Source organism: Ambystoma mexicanum, chromosome 8, assembly GCF_040938575.1.
Source record: "Ambystoma mexicanum isolate Mex_15411 chromosome 8, UKY_AmexF1_1, whole genome shotgun sequence".
NCBI classification, from domain to species: Eukaryota; Metazoa; Chordata; class Amphibia; order Caudata; family Ambystomatidae; genus Ambystoma; species Ambystoma mexicanum.
The window spans coordinates 1,733,667,812-1,733,690,671 of NC_090929.1; the positions used below are offsets into that span (position 1 = coordinate 1,733,667,812).

At 47.9% G+C, this 22,860-nt stretch overlaps 1 protein-coding gene across 2 annotated transcripts in view; it reads right to left on the bottom strand.

The window, feature by feature from the left end:
* Nucleotides 1-16,674: 16,674 nt before the first annotated feature.
* Nucleotides 16,675-22,860, bottom strand: part of LOC138473380 (zinc finger protein 84-like) — a 77,729-nt gene continuing 71,543 nt past the window's right edge. For both annotated transcript variants that reach the window (XM_069612069.1, XM_069612070.1), the window contains one exon: nucleotides 16,675-21,630. In XM_069612069.1, the coding sequence (XP_069468170.1) occupies nucleotides 18,833-20,461 (1,629 nt within the window). In that variant the 5' untranslated portion in view covers nucleotides 20,462-21,630 and the 3' untranslated portion in view covers nucleotides 16,675-18,832. The remainder of the gene's footprint in view (nucleotides 21,631-22,860) is intronic.

The following is a 22,860-nucleotide window of genomic DNA, read 5'->3' on the forward strand; positions in this document are numbered from 1 at the left end:
CTTAACGCAGTCACCACGACTGATGCCCACCCTTTGCCAAGAACAGATGAGTTGGTGGATAAACTTGGCGCCGCCAAGTTCCTCAGCACATTTGACTTGACGTCAGGCTATTGGCAAATAGCCCTGACTAACCATGCCAAGGAGAAATCTGCATTTTCTACCCCCGTTGGTTTATACCAGTTTACGGTAATGCCTTTCGGACTAAAAAATGCACCTGCTACGTTTCAACGGATGGTAAACCAGGTTCTAACCGGGATGGAGGACTTCTGCATGGCATACTTGGATGACATAGCAGTGTTCAGCAATTCCTGGGACGAACATGTAACCCACCTGAGAGATGTTTTGCAGGCTCTTAGACGAGCCAATCTGACCATAAAGGCGAGTAAATGCCAAATTGGACAGAGTAAGGTAGTCTACCTTGGGCATGAGGTAGGCGGTGGCGAAATAAGGCCTTTGCTCAGTAAGATTGAAGCTGTGCAAAATTGGACAACACCGACTACTCAGACTCAGGTGAGAGCCTTCCTAGGCCTCACCGGGTATTACAGGAATTTCATAGAGAACTATGGGACCATAGCTTCTCCACTGAATGTCATCTCCTCGCCCAAATTCCCTAAAAAGGTTAAATGGAACGAGGAGTGCAATCAGGCTTTTGAAAACCTGAAAAAGGCTCTTTGCCAAACCCCAGTACTCAGAGCTCCTGATTACCGCCAACACTTCATTGTGCAGACAGACGCTTCCAATGTAGGGATAGGTGCCGTACTCAGTCAACTGGATGGGAAAGGTAGGGAGCACCCCGTTTGCTACATCAGCCGCAAGCTGAAGGATCCTGAAACAAGGTGGGCAACAATCGAAAGAGAATGCTTTGCTATCGTGTGGGCTCTGAAGAAGTTTAGACCGTACTTGTATGGTTCTACTTTTATTATTCAGACTGCCCACCAACCCTTGAGATGGTTAATGCAAATGAAAGGGGAAAACCCAAAACTACTGAGATGGTCGATCTGCCTGCAAGGGTTCGATTTCACCATTGAGCACAGGTCAGGGTGTCACCACCAAAATGCTGATGGTCTCTCTAGGATGTATATCATCGACTAGAGGTATGAGATTCATCCAGGAGTGGATTAAATCCTCCTGTCCCTTAGTCTGGGGGGGGCGAGTGTTAGGGAGAATTCTCTGTTTAGGCTGCATTTCCTAACCTGGTGAGTCCCCCAGCAGCTTTGCTGGATTTCTGGAGTTTGTTTTTCCCATCCTGCCAAGAGTGTGACCCTTTTCCTCTCACTCTTGGACATGTATGTGTGTAATTCCTTTGAGATGTCAATGTGTTCGATGGGCTATGGGGTCTTTACCCCTACTCCATAGGGTCTCATAAGTTTTTCTATGTGTGTCACTCTGCACCCTACGTGTCGTGACACGGGGGCGCCCTAGCAGGTCCCCCCACCATAGACTCCATACCCGGGGACTGACTACTGTCTCCCCGGGCATGTAAAGTCACCATTGGCTTTACTAGACCTAAATTTGCTAACAGAACTAGTACCAACCATCTTATTGTGGACGTGCTAGTAGGGGTAATACGATTACTCCTGGATCTGTTACTCGAGGGGGCACTGTCCCGTCCAACCTCGTCGAGTTTTGGCTGGTGGCAGTGGAAACTACTTGTTATGTTCGACCCCGAGCATAACCCTATGGGATCCGTCCCATTGTTGAAGATTGATACTGTTTTTCGTTAATCTCCAACGTACCACCGATCTACTTATCTTAAATAGGTTTATCGAGTGGTATTTTCTGCCAGAACTCGGGTTGTAAAATGGCGTCTGTGTTTTTCTCTGTGACTCCTAAACCAAAGGTTGAGCCCTTTGTTCCACTTTTGGCGGGCCTCTGGACAGAGACCCGCGAAGGTGGCGCCATTCTGTCTGGGTTACCTCAGGGGTGTGGGAGGGGGTTTAGACACCCTGGACCGAGTTGCCTTGCCAACTCAGGTCGCATTCTGAAGTGATTGGCCCAGGTGGTGAGCCTTCCCGCTCACCACTTAGCATGTGTTGATTGAATGGGGGACGTCTGCATAAAAGCAGGGCCTTTGGGACTGGATCTTCAGGAAGTCGCCACTGGACCTAAAGAATCCGACGAGGGTAACGCTGACTCGATCTGCACGACGAAACCTCCGGTGGAGCCCTGCGGAATCGTCTCACAATCTCCCGACGACAGAAGAGATCTCCCTGCCGGAGAGGCTCTTTCCCTGGCTGGTGGGAACAACCAGTCTTCTTCTTCTTTGTGCTTTTTGGTCGCCCAGGACGCAGTGGTCGAATTGCCCGTGCAGAGCACCCGGCAACCGGATAGCCACTACTCCTGCACCGTGATCGGAAGGTGGTGCCTTGTGACGGAGCACTCCGCGGCTGGTTTCTTCCCTGGTGGTGCACCGGACATCTTCTCTTCGACGACGAGAGCATCTCTTCTCTTGGCCAAGACCCGTCGTGCATCCACCACCAGGAACAACTGCCCCCGTCGGAGCTGTCTTCCACAACAAGGTACCGTACCCGCCTGGCTTCCCTTTTCGATCGGTTCGTGTGAGGTATCTGATTCCTCCCCGTTCCGTTGGGTTGCCTCCAAGCTTTATTCACTCTTTGTTCTGAACTGGTTCAACCTGACGCTAACCAATTTGCTAAACAAGACTTGAATGCATCATCCGTAGAGACTTTCCAGGACATCGTGCCTTGCCTCTCACCGAGTGGGCCTGGCCGCCGAACTGTATGATCTAGTGTGATTAATGCTTTCTTGCCTTGCATTTTTACCCGCTTCAGTACGAACCGTGTTGACTTCATTACCTGCCTTTCTCTTCTCTCCCTTCCTCACTAAATATTCGAGTGTCATCTGGGTTGAGGTATACACCTCTGTCTGAAAATAAGTGGTGCCGTAGAACCTAGAGTTGTCGATAGTGTGTTTCGGGGGATTGAGCTTATTCCATTTTGCAGAGTAATTGTATTTTGAGTTATTTGCCGTGATTCGCTTTAGTATTTTTCGTAGACGTTCTGTTATCAATAAATAACTTACTATCTTTATACTAAAGCCTGGTTGCGTGTTTACTCGTTTTGCTGCGAAGAATTACCCTATATTGTATGCTCCCTATACTGACCAACTTTTCTTGAGAGAAGTCTGACTGCTCAGCCACAGCTACCAATTGAATCTGTGTGGTACAGACTGCTAACAAGTGGGTTCATCGCAACACCTGTAGTCCTAAATCTTTTGCAGTGGTCCCAGAGGCAACTTCACAGGTTTCCGCCTAACAGTGGCCTGCAGTAGACCCCACGAGGCTATGGCTTTGGTTATGGGTGGCCTGCAGAAGACCCCACGAGGCTTTGGCTTTGGTTATGGGTGGCCTGCAGAAGACCCCATGAGGCTATGGCTTTGGTTATGGATGGACTGCACAAGACCCCATGAGGGCATGGCTTTGGTTAAGGGTGGCCTGCATGAGACCCCATGAAGCTATGGCTTTGGTTATGGATGGACTGCACAAGACCCCATGATAGTATGGCTTTGGTTAAGGGTAGCCTGCAGAAGACCCCATGAGGCTATGGCTTTGGTTATCGGTGGCCTGCACGAGACCCCATGAGGCTATGGCTTTGGTTATGGATGGACTGCACAAGACCCCATGACGGCATGGCTTTGGTTAAGGGTGGCCTGCATGAGACCCCATGAAGCTATGGCTTTGGTTATGGATGGACTGCACAAGACCCCATGACAGTATGGCTTTGGTTAAGAGTGGCCTGCACAAGACCCCATGAGGCTATGGCTTAGGTTATGGGTGGCGAGCATGGAACACCATGACGCTTTGGCTTTGGTTATGGGTGGCCTGCAGAAGACCCCATGAGGCTATGGCTTTGGTTATGGATGGACTGCACAAGACCCCATGAGGCTATGGCTTTGGTTAAGGGTGGCCTGCACAAGACCCCATGAGGCTATGGCTTTGGTTATGGGTGGCCTGTATGAGACCCCATGAGGCTATGGCTTTGGTTATGGGTGGCCTGCACAAGACCCCATGAGGCTATGGTTTTGGTTATGGGTGGCCTGTACGAGACCCCATGAGGCTATGGCTTTGGTTATGGGTGGCCCGCAAAAGACCCCATGAGGCTATGGCTTTGGTTATGGATGGCCTGCAGAAGACCCCATGAGGCTCTGGCTTTGGTTATGGGGGGCCTGCAGAAGACCCCATGAGGCTCTGGCTTTGGTTATGGGTGGCCTGTAGAAGACCCCATGAGGCTATGGCTTTGGTTATGTGCGGCCTGCACAAGACCCCATGAGGGCATGGCTTTGGTTATGGGTGGCCCGCACAAGACCCCTGAGGGCATGGCTTTGGTTATGGATGGACCGCACAAGACCCCATGAGGGCATGGCTTTGGTTAAGGGTGGCCTGCACGAGACCCCATTAGGCTATGGCTTTGGTTATGGGTGGCCTGCACAAGACCCCATGAGGCTATTGCTTTGGTTATGGGTGGCCTGTACGAGACCCCATGAGGCTATGGCTTTGGTTATGGGTGGTCTGCACAAGACCCCATGAGGCTATGGTTTTGGATATGGGTGGCCTGTACGAGACCCCATGAGGCTCTGGCTTTGGTTATGGGTGGCCCGCAAAAGACCCCATTAGGCTATGGCTTTGGTTATGGATGGCCCGCAAAAGACCCCATGAGGCTATGGCTTTGGTTATGGGTGGCTCGCAAAAGACCCCATGAGGCTATGGCTTTGGTTATGGATGGCCTGCACGAGACCCCATGAGGCTATGGCTTTGGTTATGGGCGGCCTGCAGAAGACCCCATGAGGCTATGGCTTTGGTTATGGGTGGCCTGCAGAAGACCCCATGAGGCTATGGCTTTGGTTAAAGGTGGCCTGCACAAGACCCCATGAGGCTATGGCTTTGGTTATGGATGGACTGCAAAAGACCCCATGAGGGCATGCCTTTGGTTATGGGTGGCCTGCATGAGACCCCATGAGACTATGGCTTTGGTTATGGGTGGCCTGCATGAGACCCCATGAGGCTATGGCTTTGGTTATGGATGGACTGCACAAGACCCCATGAGGGCATGCCTTTGGTTATGGGTGGCCTGCATGAGACCCCATGAGGCTATGGCTTTGGTTATGGGCGGCCTGCAGAAGACCCCTTGAGGCTCTGGCTTTGGTTATGGGTGGCCTACACAAGACCCCATGAGGGCATGGCTTTGGTTATGGGTAGCCCGCACAAGACCCCATGAGGGCATGGCTTTGGTTAAGGGTGGCCTGCACAAGACCCCATGAGGCTATGGCTTTGGTTATGGGTGGCCCGCACAAGACCCCTGAGGGCATGGCTTTGGTAATGGATGGACTGCACAAGACCCCAGGAGGGCATGGCTTTGGTTAAGGGTGGTCTGCACGAGACCCCATTAGGCTATGGCTTTGGTTATGGGTGGCCTGCAGAAGACCCCATGACGGCATGGCTTTGGTTAAGGGTGGCCTGCATGAGCCCCCATGAGGCTATGGCTTTGGTTATGGGTGGCCTGTATGAGACCCCATGAGGCTATGGCTTTGGTTATGGGTGGCCTGCACAAGACCCCATGAGGCTATGGTTTTGGTTATGGGTGGCCTGTACGAGACCCCATGAGGCTATGGCTTTGGTTATGGGTGGCCCACAAAAGACCCCATGAGGCTATGGCTTTGGTTATGGGTGGCCTGCAGAAGACCCCATGAGGCTCTGGCTTTGGTTATGGGGGGCCTGCAGAAGACCCCATGAGGCTCTGGCTTTGGTTATGGGCAGCCTGCAGAAGACCCCATGAGGCTATGGCTTTGGTTATGGGTTGCCTGAGAAGACCCCATGAGGCTATGGCTTTGGTTAAAGGTGGCCTTCAAAAGACCCCATGAGGCTATGGCTTTGGTTATGGATGGCCTGCATTAGACCCCATGAGGCTCTGGCTTTGGTTATGGGTGGCCTGCATGAGACCCCATGAGGCTATGGCTTTGGTTATGGATGGACTGCACAAGACCCCATGAGGGCATGCCTTTGGTTATGGGTGGCCTGCATGAGATCCCATGAGGCTATGGCTTTGGTTATGGGTGGCCTGCATGAGACCCCATGAGGCTATGGCTTTGGTTATGGATGGACTGCACAAGACCCCATGAGGGCATGCCTTTGGTTATGGGTGGCCTGCATGAGACCCCATGAGGCTATGGCTTTGGTTATGGGCGGCCTGCACAAGACCATGAGGCTATGGCTTTGGTTATGGATGGCCTGCACGAGACCCCATGAGGCTTTGGCTTTGGTTATGGGTGGCCTGCACAAGACCATGAGGCTATGGCTTTGGTTATGGATGACCTGCACGAGACCCCATGAGGGTATGTCTTTGGTTATGGGTGGCCTGCACAAGACCCCTTTAGGGTTTGGCTTTGGTTATGGGTGGCAGGCACAAGACCATGAGGGTATGTCTTTGGTTATGGGTGGCCTGCATGAGACCCCATGAGGCTATGGCTTTGCTTATGGATGGACTGCACAAGACCCAATGAGGCTATGGCTTTGGTTATGGGTGGCCTGCACAAGACCCCATGAGGCTATGGCTTTGGTTATGGGTGGCCTGCAGAAGACCCCATGAGGCTCTGGCCTTGGTTATGGGTGACCTGTAGAAGACCCCATGAGGCTATGGCTTTGGTTAAGGGTGGCCTGCACAAGACCCCATGAGGCTATGGCTTTGGTTATGGGTGGCCTGCAGAAGACCCCATGAGGCTATGGCTTTGGTTATGGGTGGCCTGCAGAAGACCCCATGAGGCTCTGGCTTTGGTTATGGGTGGCCTGCAGAAGACCCCATGAGGCTATGGCTTAGGTTATGGGTGGCCTGCAGAAGACCCCATGAGGCTCTGGCTTTGGTTATGGGTGGCCTGCAGAAGACCCCATGAGGCTCTGGCTTTGGTTATGGGTGGCCTGCAGAAGACCCCATGAGGCTATGGCTTTGGTTAAGGGTGGCCTGCAGAAGACCCCATGAGGCTCTGGCTTTGGTTATGGGTGGCCTGTAGAAGACCCCATGAGGCTCTGGCTTTGGTTATGGGTGGCCTGCAGAAGACCCCATGAGGCTATTGCTTAGGTTATGGGTGGCCTGCAGAAGACCCCATGAGGCTCTGGCTTTGGTTATGGGTGGCCTGCACAAGACCCATGAGGCTATGGCTTTTGTTATGGATGGACTGCACGAGATCCATGAGGGCATGGCTTTGGTTAAGGGTTGCCTGCAAAAGACCCATGAGGCTATGGCTTTTGTTATGGATGGACTGCACGAGACCTATGAGGGCATGGCTTTGGTTAAGGGTGGCCTGCATGAGACCCCATGAGCCTATGGCTTTGGTTATGGATGGACTGCACAAGACCCCATGACGGTATGGCTTTGGTTAAGGGCGGCCTGCACAAGACCCCATGAGGCTATGGCTTTGGTTATGGGCGGCCTGCACAAGACCCCATGAGGCTTTGGCTTTGGTTATGGATGGCCTGCATGAGACCCCATGAGGCTATGGCTTTGGTTATGGGTGGCCTGCAGAAGACCCCATGAGGCTATGGCTTTGGTTAAAGGTGGACTGCACAAGACCCCATGAGGCTATGGCTTTGTTTATGGATGGCCTGCATGAGACCCCATGAGGCTATGGTTTTGGTTATGGGTGGCCTGCAGAAGACCCCATGAGGCTATAGCTTTGGTTAAGGGTGGCCTGCACAAGACCCCATGAGGCTATGGCTTTGGTTATGGGTGGCCTGCATGAGACCCCATGAGGCTATGGCTTTGGTTATGGGTGGCCTGCAGAAGACCCCATGAGGCTATGGCTTTGGTTAACAGTTGCCTGCACAAGACCCCATGAGGCTATGGTTTTGGTTATGGGTGGCCAGTACGAGACCCCATGAGGCTATGGCTTTGGTTATGGGTGGCTCGCAAAAGACCCCATGAGGCTATGGCTTTGGTTATGGATGGCCTGCACAAGACCCCATGAGGCTATGGCTTTGGTTATGGGCGGCCTGCAGAAGACCCCATGAGGCTATGGCTTTGGTTATGGGCGGCCTGCAGAAGACCCCATGAGGCTATGACTTTGGTTAAAGGTGGCCTGCACAAGACCCCATGAGGCTATGGCTTTGATTATGGATGGCCTGCATGAGACCCCATGAGGCTATGGCTTTGGTTATGGATGGCTCGCAAAAGACCCCATGAGGCTATGGCTTTCGTTATGGATGGCCTGCACAAGACCCCATGAGGCTATGGCTTTGGTTATGGGCGGCCTGCAGAAGACCCCATGAGGCTATGGCTTTGGTTATGGGCGGCCTGCAGAAGACCCCATGAGGCTATGACTTTGGTTAAAGGTGGCCTGCACAAGACCCCATGAGGCTATGGCTTTGATTATGGATGGCCTGCACAAGACCCCATGAGGCTATGGCTTTGGTTCTGGATGGACTGCACAAGACCCCATGAGGGCATGCCTTTGGTTATGGGTGGCCTGCATGAGACCCCATGAGGCAATGGCTTTGGTTATGGGTGGCCCGCATGAGACCCCTTTAGGGTTTGGCTTTGGTTATGGGTGGCCTGCACAAGACCATGAGGGCATGTCTTTGGTTATGGATGGACTGCACAAGACCCCTTGAGGGCATGGCTTTGGTTAAGGGTGGCCTGCACATGACCCCATGAGGCTATGGCTTTGGTTATGGGTGGCCTGCAGAAGACCCCATGAGGCTATGGCTTTGGTTAAAGGTGGCCTGCACACAACCCCATGAGGCTATGGCTTTGGTTATGGATGGCCTGCATGAGACCCCATGAGGCTTTGGATTTGGTTATGGGTGGCCTGCATGAGACCCCATGAGGCTATGCCTTTGATTATGGGTGGCCTGCAGAAGACCCCATGAGGCAATGGCTTTGGTTAAAGGAGGCCTGCACAAGACCCCATGAGGCTATGGCTTTGGTTATGGATGGCCTGCATGAGACCCCATGAGGCTATGGCTTTGATTATGGGTGGCCTGCATGAGACCCCATGAGGCTATGGCTTTGGTTATGGGTGGCCTGTACGAGACCCCATGAGGCTATGGCTTTGGTTATGGGTGGCCCGCAAAAAACCCCATGAGGCTATGGCTTTGGTTATGGATGGCCTGCACGAGACCCCATGAGGCTATGGCTTTGGTTATGGGTGGCCTGCAGAAGACCCCATGAGGTTATGGCTTTGGTTATGGGTGGCCTGCACAAGACCCCATGAGGCTCTGGCTTTGGTTATGGGTGGCCTGTAGAAGACCCCATGAGGCTATGGCTTTGGTTATGGGTGGCATGCAGAAGACCCCATGAGGCTATGGCTTTCGTTATGGGTGGCCTGCAGAAGACCACATGAGGCTCTGCCTTTGGTTATGGGTGGCCTGCAGCTATGGCTTTGGTTATGGGTGGCCTGCAGAAGACCCCATGAGGCTATGGCTTTGGTTATGCGTGGCCTGCACAAGACCCCATGAGGCTATGGATTTGGTTATGGATGGACTGCACAAGACCCCATGAGGCTCTGGCTTTGGTTATGGGTGGCCTGTAGAAGACCCCATGAGGCTATGACTTTGGTTATGGGTTGGCTGCAGAAGACCCCATGAGGCTCTGGCTTTGGTTATGGGTGGCCTGTAGAAGACCCCATGAGGCTATGGCTTTGGTTATGGGTGGCCTGCAGAAGACCCCATGAGGCTATGGCTTTGGTTATGGGTGGCCTGCAGAAGACCCCATAAGGCTCTGCCTTTGGTTATGGGTGGCCTGCAGAAGACCCCATGAGGCTATGGCTTTGGTTATGGATGGCCTGCAGAAGACCCCATGAGGCTATGGCTTAGGTTATGGGTGGCCTGCAGAACACCCCATGAGGCTATGGATTAGGTTATGGGTGGCCAGCACGGGACCCCATGAGGCTTTGGCTTTGGTTATGGGTGGCCTGCAGAAGACCACATGAGGCTATGGCTTTGGTTATGGATGGACTGCACAAGACCCCTAACAACCCCATGACGGCATGGCTTTGGTTAAGGGTGGCCTGCATGAGACCCCATGGCTTTGGTTATGGATGGACTGCACAAGACCCCATGAGGCTATGGCTTTGGTTATGGGTGGCCTGCACAAGACCCCATGAGGGCATGGCTTTGGTTATGGGTGGCCCGCACAAGACCCCATGAGGGCATGGCTTTGGTTATGGATGGACTGCACGAGACCCCATGAGGGTATGGCTTTGGTTAAGGGTGGCCTGCACAAGACCCCATGAGGCTATGGCTTTGGTTATGGGTGGCCTGCAGAAGACCCTATGAGGCTATGGCTTTGGTTAAGGGTGGCCTGCACAAGACCCCATGAGGGCATGGCTTTGGTTAAGGGTGGCCTGCACAAGACCCCATGAGGCTATGGCTTTTGTTATGGGCGGCCTGCATGAGACCCCATGAGGCTCTGGCTTTGGTTATGGATGGACTGCACAAGACCCCATGACGGTATGGCTTTGGTTAAGGGTGGCCTGCATGAGACCCCATGAGGCTATGGCTTTGGTTATGGGTGGCCTGCACAAGACCCCATGAGGCTATGGCTTTGGTTATGGATGGACTGCACGAGACCCCAGGAGGCTATGGCTTTGGTTATGGGTGGCCCGCACAAGACCCCATGAGGGCATGGCTTTGGTTATGGATGGACTGCACGAGACCCTATGAGGGTATGGCTTTGGTTAAGGGTGGCTTGCACAAGACCCCAGGAGGGCATGGCTTTGGTTATGGATGGACTGCACAAGACCCCATTAGGGCATGGCTTTGGTTAAGGGTGGCCTGCACATGACCCCATGAGGCTATGGCTTTGGTTATGGGTGGCCTGCAGAAGACCCCATGAGGCATCAGTAACATAGGACACCCAAGTGTTGCCTTCTTTCTTTTTGTACTCTCTAAATCTCTTTATGTATTGAGCAGGAGTCTTACCAAACTTGAAGATGAGAGTTTGCTTCAGTTTTGCAAAATCTACACTATCAGTCTTAGACATTTCCATGATGGCACTGCAGCCAGAATGTGGTAGTCGACTGAACAGCCATGCAATCTTGTCAGCATCCACAACTTCTTGGACTTCACACGCACACTCAAATGCAGTCAGCCAGTCATGATGTCATTCTTCTCATCATACATACTGAGCAGATCTTCAGGAAACCTTGGATGTGAGGAGGAACCAGACATATGTCAAGATCCCTTGGAGGAGTGTGATTCTGGAAAGGCATTGGAGGGACAGTGCCTTCATGTTCTTGTGCTTTACTCCCTTATCATGTGTGTCCTGTGTTGTCTTCTTCACAGGAGTCCATGTGGGACTCCTGGCAGTGTAGCTCCTCCTCCGTTTGTGGTGAACAGATACCTTGGGATACTCTTATGGCACCCATGGGTGGGGGTAAAACCCTGTACCCCTAGTGTATGTTGTGTGGCACACATAGCAGGGTATGGGCTGGTGGCAGCACCATGCTGAAATTGACAGGTGCTCTGAGTAGCCTCCATTTTGGGATACCCAGGCCCTGCCATAGGAATCTGTGGATTCCTGATAGAAGGCAAGATGGCCCTGTGGCCTCTTGGTTTCTTTTACCTGTTACCTTGTGTTTCCCCAAGTCCTGTGAAGCCCTGACTCTGTCCCTTCTTGGGTGACATTGCAGTGCTCAGCCCTACATGGAAAGAACATATTGATCACTTAAGATATGCTTTGCAGGCTCTTGAGCAGGCCCATCTGACCATAAAGGCAAGCAAATGTCAAATTGGTCAGAACAAAGTGGTCTACCTTGGTCATGAGGTAGGAAGAGGTGAAATAAGGCCATTGCCTAGCAAAGTACAAGCTGTGCAAAACTGGGCGACCCCTACGTCTCAAACCCAAGTGAGAGCTTTCCTAGGTCTCACTGGGTACTACATGAATTTCTTAGAGAACTATGGGACCATAGCCTCTCCCTTGAATGTGATCTCCTCTCCAAAATTCCCTAAAAAGGTTAGAGGAATGAGGAGTCTACTCCAGCCTTTGAAAACCTGAAGAAAACACTTTGTCAATGCCTCCAATACAGGTATAGGTGCAGTCCTTAGTCAACTGGATGAGAAATGTAGGGAGCACCCCATTTGCTTCATCAGTAGGAAACTGTAGGAACAAGGTGGGCAACAATAGAGCGTGAATGTTTTGCCATTGTGTGGTCTCTGAAGAAGTTTAGACCATACTTGTATGGATCTACTTTTGTGATTCAGACAGACCACCAACCCTTGAGATGGTTAATGCAAATGAAAGGTGAAAACCCAAAACTTCTTAGATGGTCATCCTGCCTGCAAGAGTTGGATTTCACCATACAGCACAGAGTAGGATGTCACCACCAAAATGCTGATGGTCTCTCTAGGATGTTTTTAACTGACTAGAGGTAGAGATTAATCCAGGTGTGGATTAATCCTCCTGTCCCTTAGTCTGGGGGAGGGGTGCAAGTGTTAGGGAGAATTCTCAAGAATGGCTAATTTCTCTTACCTACTGAGTCCCTCAGCACCTTTGCTGGAGTTCTAGGATTTCTTTTTTTCACCTGGTAAGAGTGTGAGCCCTTCTTTCCCGCTTTTACATGTGTTTTTCTGTGTGTGTTTAACATTTTCTTGTGTTCATGGACTGTGGAGCATCACCTACTCCATAGGCATCATCTTTTTATGGTCAGTTACACAGCAACATCAGTGCAGTGACACAGGGTTGTCTTTTAGACTTCCCAACTCAGACTCCATTTTCTGGGACTGACTATTGTCTCCCAGAACATGTAAAGTTGCCATTAACTTTATTCGCCTCTGTAAAATGACAGACCCAGTACAAACCATCTTACATGGAGTACAGGAAAGGGTTAATACTTATCCCTTTCTGTCTGTTTCTCTTGGAGCATTGTTTCGCTCCTTTTTCCATCAAGACTTGGCTGGTGGCAGTCGTAACTACCCTATTTTTCCTACCGAGGTTATCTTAAATAACCTTGGTATTGTTTTAGGCTATCTTGATAGCCTCAAACGTTCACCTGCTTGACCATATAAAGGTTTTATACATTTCTGGCTGGGTTTATTCGCCATTTCTTTTTCAAAATGTCTTTCTTATGTTTTGCTCTGCGCACCAAACCAGGTCTGGTTCCTTTGTTCACCGTCTTTTAGCGGGCTTGTCCACAGAAGCCCTCCTTAGGCGCCTGAAAGTCTGGGTAGGCAGGGTTTTTTAGGACCCCTGCCATGGGTTCCCTTGGTAACCCAAGTCGCACTCCTGTTTGTTTGGCTAGGTGACTGTCCCGGCGGACTGGCTGTGTGAATGGGGGGAAAACTGCATAAAAAGCAGGACTCTGTGATTGGAAAGGCAGAGTCGCCACTGGAGCGAAAGAACCGGCGAGGAGCTGATAGGAGAGGACCCCTACAACGACTGAACCGCCCGGTGAAGCCCTGCTGCAGGTCCGAATCTTCAAGCTGCATTGACAGAGAAGATCTACCAGGAATCTTCTTCCGCTGAGCTGGTGGGACCTACCACTTCGCCCAAACTGCAAGCCAGGACACCCTCCTCTGGTCAAATTTGCTGTACAGAGCTACAGTGAACCAGATAGCCAGGAAGGTCGGATCCTGCTTGGGTTTTAAGGAGCGCACCTTTTATTTGTTGCTTTGCTCTGCTGCTGGTTTCTTCCCTGGGCAGTGCAGGACCCTCCAGTCTTCCTACTTCACGGTAGTCTGACAGTCGCTTCAGGAACCGTGAGCCTGCAGGAACTGCCAGGAACGTCCGCCTCAGCCACAGCTTCTTGTCCATCTAAAGGTACTGTGCAAATCCAATTGTTCGTTTCGTCCAGCCGCAGTGAAGGTGTGTGAAACCTTTCGGCAATCCGAGGGCTTGTCCTTCTCTACTCTTTAAACTAACTTTTCTGCCGACGGACTTCGTCCCTACCTCTTGGCAAAGACTTAACCGCAAACTACCCTGATCTGTGTGATCTTGAGCCGAAGACTTTTGTCCCATTGACTTTAGCCCTAAGCCTTTTTGATTTCATTCCATCAATGTAGTTCCTCTTTCTAGATTGCCCTGCTTACTTACCTGTTGGTGCTGCTCAATTTTTATCTAACTTTGTCTTTCCCTCCCTTTTTAAATTACTGGAGTGCCATTTTGCTCATACTTCATTTTGAGTTTAACTTGTCCAGAATCTATTGGGAGTGGTGTGGTGTATTAAGAGTGTGATTTTTCAACTGCTTTACTTTAGTGAGATGTTATACAACTGATGTGTAATTAAATGTATATTCTGTTACTCAGAAACCTTGAGTCAGTGTTTGCTTGAATCCTAGTAATTGCTGTCCTTTGTGTAGCTATTGATACTGCTCACTTGCTCTTGAGATAAGTCTGGCTGCTCAGCCATCGATACCACTTACTGTGGAGTGCAGGCTTGTACCAAAGGTAAATTTGTACTGTCACTTGTAGTTTTCATTGTGAGTGCTGTTCCCAAAGGGTACTGCATATAATTCTGCCTAACAAGGGCTCTGTGGAGAAAGTTTTATGAACAGCCCTTTTTGATTGAACTAATTTTTGTGACATTGGCCAAACTACACGTGGAGAAAAGAACAAATGAAACCAACCTTGGTTTCCTATTTTCTGTTAAACCAATATCTTTCCTTTTTAAAGACTTCCTAACACGTGTTTGTAAAGAGTGAGGACAAGCATGGGTTTATATACAGACTGATTATGGTTTTGGACTTTCAGACATCGACAGCCCTTAGAAACTTCAGTTAAGGGAACCATCCCTTTAGAGTTAGGGCCGGTCAGGTATTCTACCAACCAAGGAACTTCAGTAAATAAGGGTTTTGAAACTAACATCTTTGAGCATGTGTCTCTCTTGATACCATGCCTGTCTCGCACATATTTTGACATAATGTCAAATGCCACGGCCCCTCCCGGTCACGGACAGGCATAGACAGGCTTGCTTTTAGCGCACTCGTGCATCGCTGTGCAGTCGCTGACTCCAGAACATAAGTGCTGTGAGTCACGTGGCTTTGTGTCGGGGACTGATAGAAAGGGAAGAAATACTTCCTGTCTTTTCACGCTGTAGATATGATGCACAGTCAGTGAAAACCTATTACTAAACAGTTGTCTTTAAAATAGCAGCTAAGTAAAACAATGTTCTATATTCACAGGTCACGTAGAATTAAAGATCCCCATTAGAGTTAAAAGGAAATGCGGCAGTGCAGTATTTAAATGGCAAGCACTCTCAGGCACCCTTACCAGTGATCTATTAGCATTGAACATTCATGATGCCCGATGCGTTTTAGACATTCATTTGTCCATTAAGGGCACTCCCGCCACATCTTTCAATAGCCTACACAGGCACAATCAATTCCTGAAACATTATTTACAAATATGTATGAACTTCTGGACAATTCAAAATGTAAATTAAAATCTCTGAAAATGTAAAACATAAAATAATCAGAAACAAATCTATGTTTGCCGAGTTTTGATCATAAAATTCAATTGGGCCATGCCCATCTATATAGGCTGCATCCATGTGCATAGGTTCCAACCAAACTAAAACCGCTACCTGGAAAAGTAAACCAGACCATGAACTTCACTACTCCCAACAAGGAAGTCATTTACCAGACATCTGTCAAAACCAATGTAACAGAAACTGCTGTCTCGGCTATTGATACGATAAGGTAGGAGAGCCCTCGAGAACGGACAAATGAATGTCTGAATTGTGTCGTGTATCTTAAATGTCAAATGCTAATCGATCACTCTTAAGCCATACATAGTTACATAGAGGTGTAGGAAGGAAGTGAAGCAAACGGTCCAGAACACTTTTTGTATACGCCTAAATGTGTGCTTTATTTTGGAAAGAGAAGCCACATAATTATGTGTGGAACACATACATGCAAAACTGAAGATCACAAATATTGTCTGTTAGAATGCGATTTGTTTGAAAGTCAAATAAATATTTTTACAAAAATCATCATCGAATCATTAAATGTGAAGGGTTATTTAAATCCAGTGAAGGGTTTATCCCTAAAGGAGTGCAATTAGGCAACTTGTGTTCTCTAACGAGTCCTTGTTTTAGTGATTTTGTCATTTGTTCTCCCATCGAGCCATGGGCGATACCCATTTGCACCTGAAAACATTCAGAATATACATAACTCTTATACTTTTAAAGTACTTCTAGCTGTGCAATCCCACATGCTATTTTGTTATTTTAAAGCTAGATCGCTCATTCACCACTGGGTGCAGTTTTGGGATGAGGTAGATTAATGTCACCTTTTTTTCCATATTGTGTAGATCGCTTTGAGCACAAGTGGCCTTGAGGTTCTCTGATTCACTTAAATCAACTTCGGTCATACGTACGTGATCTGTTTAAGTCATTTGTTTTCAGATCACATGTTGCAAAACCATCTTGCATCGATATGTGACATTCACATTTTTTCCAGCACGGGGCCATCCAGTCCTGACAGAATCATTGCTCTTATAGGGGAACTTACACATTGAAACTAGCGAGGAGACTGTGTCAGCACCCCCTCAAGAGCGCAATAACAAGACACCTGTCGCACTCAGTCCTTAACAATAAGGACATCTGGAGGTGGACCCAACTAATTAAAGCATAAAGGGCGCTTCTGAACCAGGAAGCGGTTTGCGCTTAAGAGAAGCCAGCACACAACAGAAACAGATAGAACAATAAAAAGGAGGAAATACTTCATTATGATTTTGGTCAGTTATGATTTTTAATGTTAGGAGACAATACATTTCGACATTATTTGAGACAGCATTATTACATGTGTAATTCATTTTATGAACTCGGATGGATGCTGTTTAAATTAGAAATTTAAATTAGCTGCAGTCAGATTTCCTTTGGCAAAACATATTTATCCACCATTTCTTTTTTGAATAAATATGGAACCACAATGATGTTCAAATTTACCAAGAAAGGACAGCATTTGATTTATGGATTTTCAGGAATCATATTTCATCGGACCATAGTGAATATTTCTATTCCATTCTCTGTTCCTAATATATTCACAAAGAGTATTTTTTAAAGATATTTCATATTATGTAGCAGAAAATCATTGACATCTTCAGCTCGTGGCCCCAACTCTTTTCTCATTCAATAGAACCTAAAGGGCACAATGTCCACCCCATACGTTGATCCAAGTCCAGGAAACGGCCTGCTCATCTCAAATGCTCCAGTAATGGAAGGCAGAAGCCTTTAAGGGATCCCAACAGGAGGGGAATATAGAGTTGAACAAATACCTGGCAAGTGTACAAGTTAGAAGGGCATTCCATACGAGGCTACGAGACCCACATTCCTTGGAATTTCTGAGGGCGGTGTTTTACTTCTGCAGCCAGTGGTGAAGGCTCCAGTTTCCTGAAACACTCACTGCATCATTTTTTCCTTCAGTCACACTGCCTTTTCACAACTTTCTCCGATGTTATTAAAGAGAGTCCCAGGAAACATTTTGAAGTTGCAATATTTTACTAATAATTCTTTGTACCTTGAAATGTACGAACGCTAGATGCAACATTTTAACCTTAACACTCCTCTTCAGATCAGACAATGACAATTATCTAACCCCTTGCTCTAGCACTGCAGTGCTGGTAATTCTGCGGGTGGAAGCGGGAGGCGGCCTTCTAATGTGTCCATTCCTATAATTTATTTTGGGCTCCAAGTATCTTTTTGTCTGTTTTAGGGAGTAAAAGTGGCTGGTACTCTCTGTGAAATGGTTTTAAGTGCTCCCTTTGTTCACCCAAAGGTTTCTTAGTGCAAACAGCAGATGGACATGAAAATATACAAGAAACCATTAAGCATAGCAATGGGTCTTCAACAAGTATCTGACCTCATGGTCGGTTATAATGTGTAGTCTCAGAGGGAGGTCATTTTAGATACACTGAATTGCACCCCTCTATAAAAGCCTTCTGAAATGTGAAACCATTCATCTGGAATGAGGAGCTAGATCTAAAAGCACAGGGAGGGCATAGGACTGCAGGAACGAGGGCATTGACCATAAAAGCAGCTTGGCCAAAAGCAAACAGTGATGAACTGCAGTGATGGGGTCACATGTCCTAATGCCTCAAAGGAGGGCAGCCACGGTGGGCTCTGCTTTAAGAGGTTAAGTGACCGAAATCAGAAAACCAAGGTAAATGGCATCCCAGTAGTCGAGCCAGCGACACATCTGGCCTACCACCAATGGCATTGGAGTATTGGGAGGCATAGGAAAGGGAGGCATTTTATGCAGCACCCTAAGGAACAGAAAGCAGCTGCCAACAACTGCATTTACCTGATGGCTAATTGAGAGCTTGCTGTCAATTTTAATAACTAGGATGGTGGCATGGATACAGAGGTCAGAGGAGAAAGGGTTTGATGCAAAAGTAGGCATCATAACTGCATATGTTCGATCAGCCAGGGAGAACTGTAGGCTGTATCCCCAGTGTCTGCCTCTTAGCTTATGTAGAAGGGCCCGATGGTCAAAGGTGGCAGAAACATCCCAAACACTGTATGTGTTTGCTGGCACAAAATAAATAAGTGATGACAAATTCAGTGTAAAGTGGCGGCTTTGTGCTAAGCTATTATGACGGTTGGACTATGGCTATTGAGTTAAAATCCATTTCGATCGGCATTTCCAGGGTTTAAGATTGTTATTAATGGGGCGTGAGCCCTCAAGTAGTGTTTTATAGGATGGGTTTCATAACACAGCAGGCAAGTCTCTCATTCTAATATGTCAGGACTGCATATCAAGCACAAACACTTCTTTCATTTATAATTAGTATTTCGGTTAAAGGTCCTCTGTGCCATACGCAGGACTTTAGTTGCCAATGAACTGCCTCGACTGTATGATTCGCCCCACGCCAGATATAGACATTCCTTCTCACCAATGAGGTTTCTCCTCTGCATGTGTCGTCTGGTGGTACATAAGACCTACTTTTTGGCTGAAGTTTTTCCCACATTCAGGGCACTGAAAGGGCTTCTCACCTGTATGTGTCCTCAGATGCATAATAAGAGATTTCTTCACAATGAAGCGCTTCCCACATTCAGTGCACTGATGCGGTTTATCACCTGAATGTGTTCTCTGGTGGCGATTAAGATTGTTCTCAACAGGAAAGCATTTCCCACATTCAGTGCACTGATGCGGTTTTGCGCATGCATGTCTCGTCTGGTGGTAAATCAGACCTACTTTTTGACTGAAGCTTTTTCCACATCCAGAGCACTGAAGGAGTTTCTCACCTGTATGTGTTCCCATGTGGTCAACAGATTGTCCCTTCTCAATGAAGCAGTTTTCACATTCTGTGCACTGACAGGGTTTCACACTTGAATGTGTTCTCTGGTGGCGAGTTAGATTTGTCTTATGATTGCAGTGTACCCAACATTCAGTGCACTGATGAGGTCTCTCACATGAATGTGTTGCCTGGTGATAAATAAGACCTGCTTTTTGAGTGAAGCATTTCCTGCATTCCAAGCACTGAAAGGGCTTCTCGCCTGTATGTATTCTCAGGTGTATTTTAAGAGAGGTCTTCAAACTGAAATGTTTCCCACATTCAGTGCACTCATAAGGTTTCTCTCCTGTGTGCATTCTCAGGTGTTCAATAAGAGACCTCTTCACTCTGTATTGTTTTCCACATTCAGTGCACTGATAAGGTTTCTCACCTGTATGTGTTCTCAGGTGTGAATTAAGAGAGGTCTTGAAATTGAAAGGTTTCCCACATTCAGTGCATGGATATGGTTTCTCTCCTGTGTGCGTTCTCAGGTGTGCAATAAGAGATCCCTTCACTCTGTATTGTTTCCCACATTCAGAGCACTGATAAGGCTTCTGCCCTGTATGTGTTCTCAGGTGCTCAATCAGTTTTGCCTTCTCAATGAAGCATTTTCCACATTCAGTGCACTGATGAGGTTTCTCCCCTGTATGGATTCTCAGGTGCCTAATAAGAGTTCCCTTATCACTGAAGCGTTGCCCACATTCGGTGCACTGTTGTTCCTCCCCTGTATGGGTTCTCAGGTGCCGAATAAGTCCTCCCTTTGTATGAAAGCGTCTTCCACATTCAGTGCACTGATAAGGTTTCTCTCCTGTATGTGTTCTCAGGTGGTCACTCAGTTTTGCCTTCTCAATGAAGCATTTCCCACATTCAGTGCACTGATGGCGTTTCTCCCCTGTATGGGTTCTCAGGTGTCTAATAAGTGTTCCCTTCACAGTGAAGCGTCTTCCACATTCAGTGCACTGATAAGGTTTCTCTCCTGTATGCGTTCTCAGGTGGTCACTCAGTTTTGCCTTCTCAATGAAGCATTTCCCACATTCAGTGCACTGATGGTGTTTCTCCCCTGTATGGGTTCTCAGGTGCCTAATAAGTCCTCCCTTCGCAGTGAAGCGTTTCCCACATACATTGCACTGATGAGGTTTCTCACATGCATGAGTTGTCCAGTGGTAAATAAGACCTGCTTTTTGACTGAAGCTTTTTCCACATCCAGAGCACTGAAAGAGGTTCTCACCTATATGTGTTCCCATGTGGTCAAGAGATTGTCCCTTCTCAATGAAGAGGTTCCCAAATTCTGACGGGATTTCGCACTTGAATTAGTTTTCTGGTGGCAATTTAGATGTGTCTTATAAATGCAGTGTACCTGACATTCAGTGCACTGAGGTTTCTCTCCTGTATGGGTTCTAATGGGTTCCGTAAGAGATCCCTTCCCTCTGTATTGTTTTCAACATTCAGCGCACTAATGATTTTTCTCCCCTGTATGGGTTCTCAGTTGCCCAATAAGCCTTCCCTTCAGAGTGAGGTGTTCCCACATTCAATGCACCAAGGTTTCTCCCCTGTATGGGTTCTCAGGTGATCAATCAGTGTTGCCTTCTCAATGAAACCTTTCCCACATTCAGTGCACTGATAAGGTTTCGCCCCTGTATGGGTTCTCAGGTGTCTATAATAAGTGTTCCCTTCACAGTGAAGTGTTTTCCACATTCAATGCACTAAGGTTTCCCCCCTGTATGGGTTCTCAGGTGATCAATCAGTGTTGCCTTCTCAATTAAACCTTTCCCACATTCAGTGCACTGATAAGGTTTCTCCCCTGTGTGAGGTCTCAGGTGACTAATACAATTTCCCTTCTCAATGAAACCTTTCCCACATTCAGCGCACGGATGGGATTTCCTACTTGAATGCGTTGTCCGGTGCATTACAAGTTAATTCCCACTGAACGTTCTCCTGCATTTAAAGCACAGATAGAATTTCACATTGAAGACCTCCTCTAGTGACAAACAAGACTTTTGTTTCTACTCAAGGTATCATCATAGTCAGTGATTGTCCATTTGTATTCAAAGATTCTTCCTAAAATCCTTTTAATAAGCTAAACAGGCATTCTATCATAACTATTAGTATACACCTTTTTAAAAGAACATTACAGTACAGTGTGATCCTATGATTAACCTACTATTTAGTGCAGCTCTATGTTGTAGAATGCTGGTTGTTACCACGCAGGTGATAGTCTGAAAACCCTCTAGAGTGCATTAGGCTTCTTACATCCTAGCACCATATTATTCTAAAAAGGCAAGGAGTTCCTAGCCTTGTTGGCTTCTAAGATGCGTAGAAATTATGTCTTCCATCAATGAAGATTTGCACTGTATTAGTCCATCAGCGCATTTAACATCATCACAGTGGCTGCATTTTCCTGGGTGTCAATCACCTGTTGAAACAAAAGGAGATTTGCTTTATTACTATTTACGACATTGAAGAGGCAGAATGGGCCTCAGTGGTAGTGCTGCTGTGAGCTAGTCAAGTACTTTCATGCCAAGTGGATAATGTACTTACCAACACCATTCATTTAAATCCTATTTATTCATAACAGCCAAACTAGCAGATAGAAGCTCCATGTTTCCATTTGTATTTTTTATTTGTATTTGGTTTATTTATATTGCGCGCCTGGCCCGGGGGCATCTGGGTACATATCATGCATAGGTTACAGGTAACATCCTCCAATTACAGTTCTTGGGGGTACATGTTACATAGAGGAAGTGCAAGGTATAAAAGAGGTACATATATAACATAATGTACAAGGGAATACACATTTACATATAGTAGGCTGTCAGTATTTATTTATATAGCACGCAGACAGCCCAGGGGATTTGACGCGCTGTTACTTGTAAGAGCTTAGTTACAGAGGTACAGGAATGGTAGCAGTCGTTGGTACATTATAAATACTACAGACATAGTTCTATAGTTACAGCTTATGCAGTGGGTCATATGTATAGTATTCATGCTGATAGGAGGGACCTTATGTGAAGAGGATGGTTTTGACAGCTTTACGGAAAGCGATGAGGGAGGCCTCACCTCGGATTGTGGGAGGTAGGGCATTCCAGTGAGTGGGTGCAAGATATGGGAAGCTGGAACCACCCGCTCTGGCTCTTTATACGAGTGGCACATAGAGCACGTTGGTATAGGGTGATCTGGTTGGCCTTTTAGAGGAGACGGGGTGGATCATCTACAAGGCCAGTATGTGCGAGAATGACCAGATAAAATGTTTGCAGGAACGTGACAGGATCTACATGTATGCACTTGTGGCAGCTAGGTCCTGCTCGATGAGCCATGATTTGGCTTTGTTCTTAAGTACAAGGTAAGGGAGTTCAGTTCTGGGAGTGTTGGGAAGTGTGTTCCAAAGTTTAGAGGCGAAGACTGGGGAGCTGGACCCCCCTGCTTTCTGTAGTTTAATCTGGGTATAGCAAGTGAGTTGGGTTTGGGCAGATCGGAGTGGTCGGGTGGCCGTGTGTGAGTAAATCGGTTGGTTAGATATTCTGGTGCACAATTATCTAGACACTTATGTGTAAGTTCAAGGGTTTTGTGTGATATTCTGAGTGCAACAGGGAGCCAGTGGAGACACCGTCTTGTGTCGGAGATGTGAGATTTTCTAGGGATATTA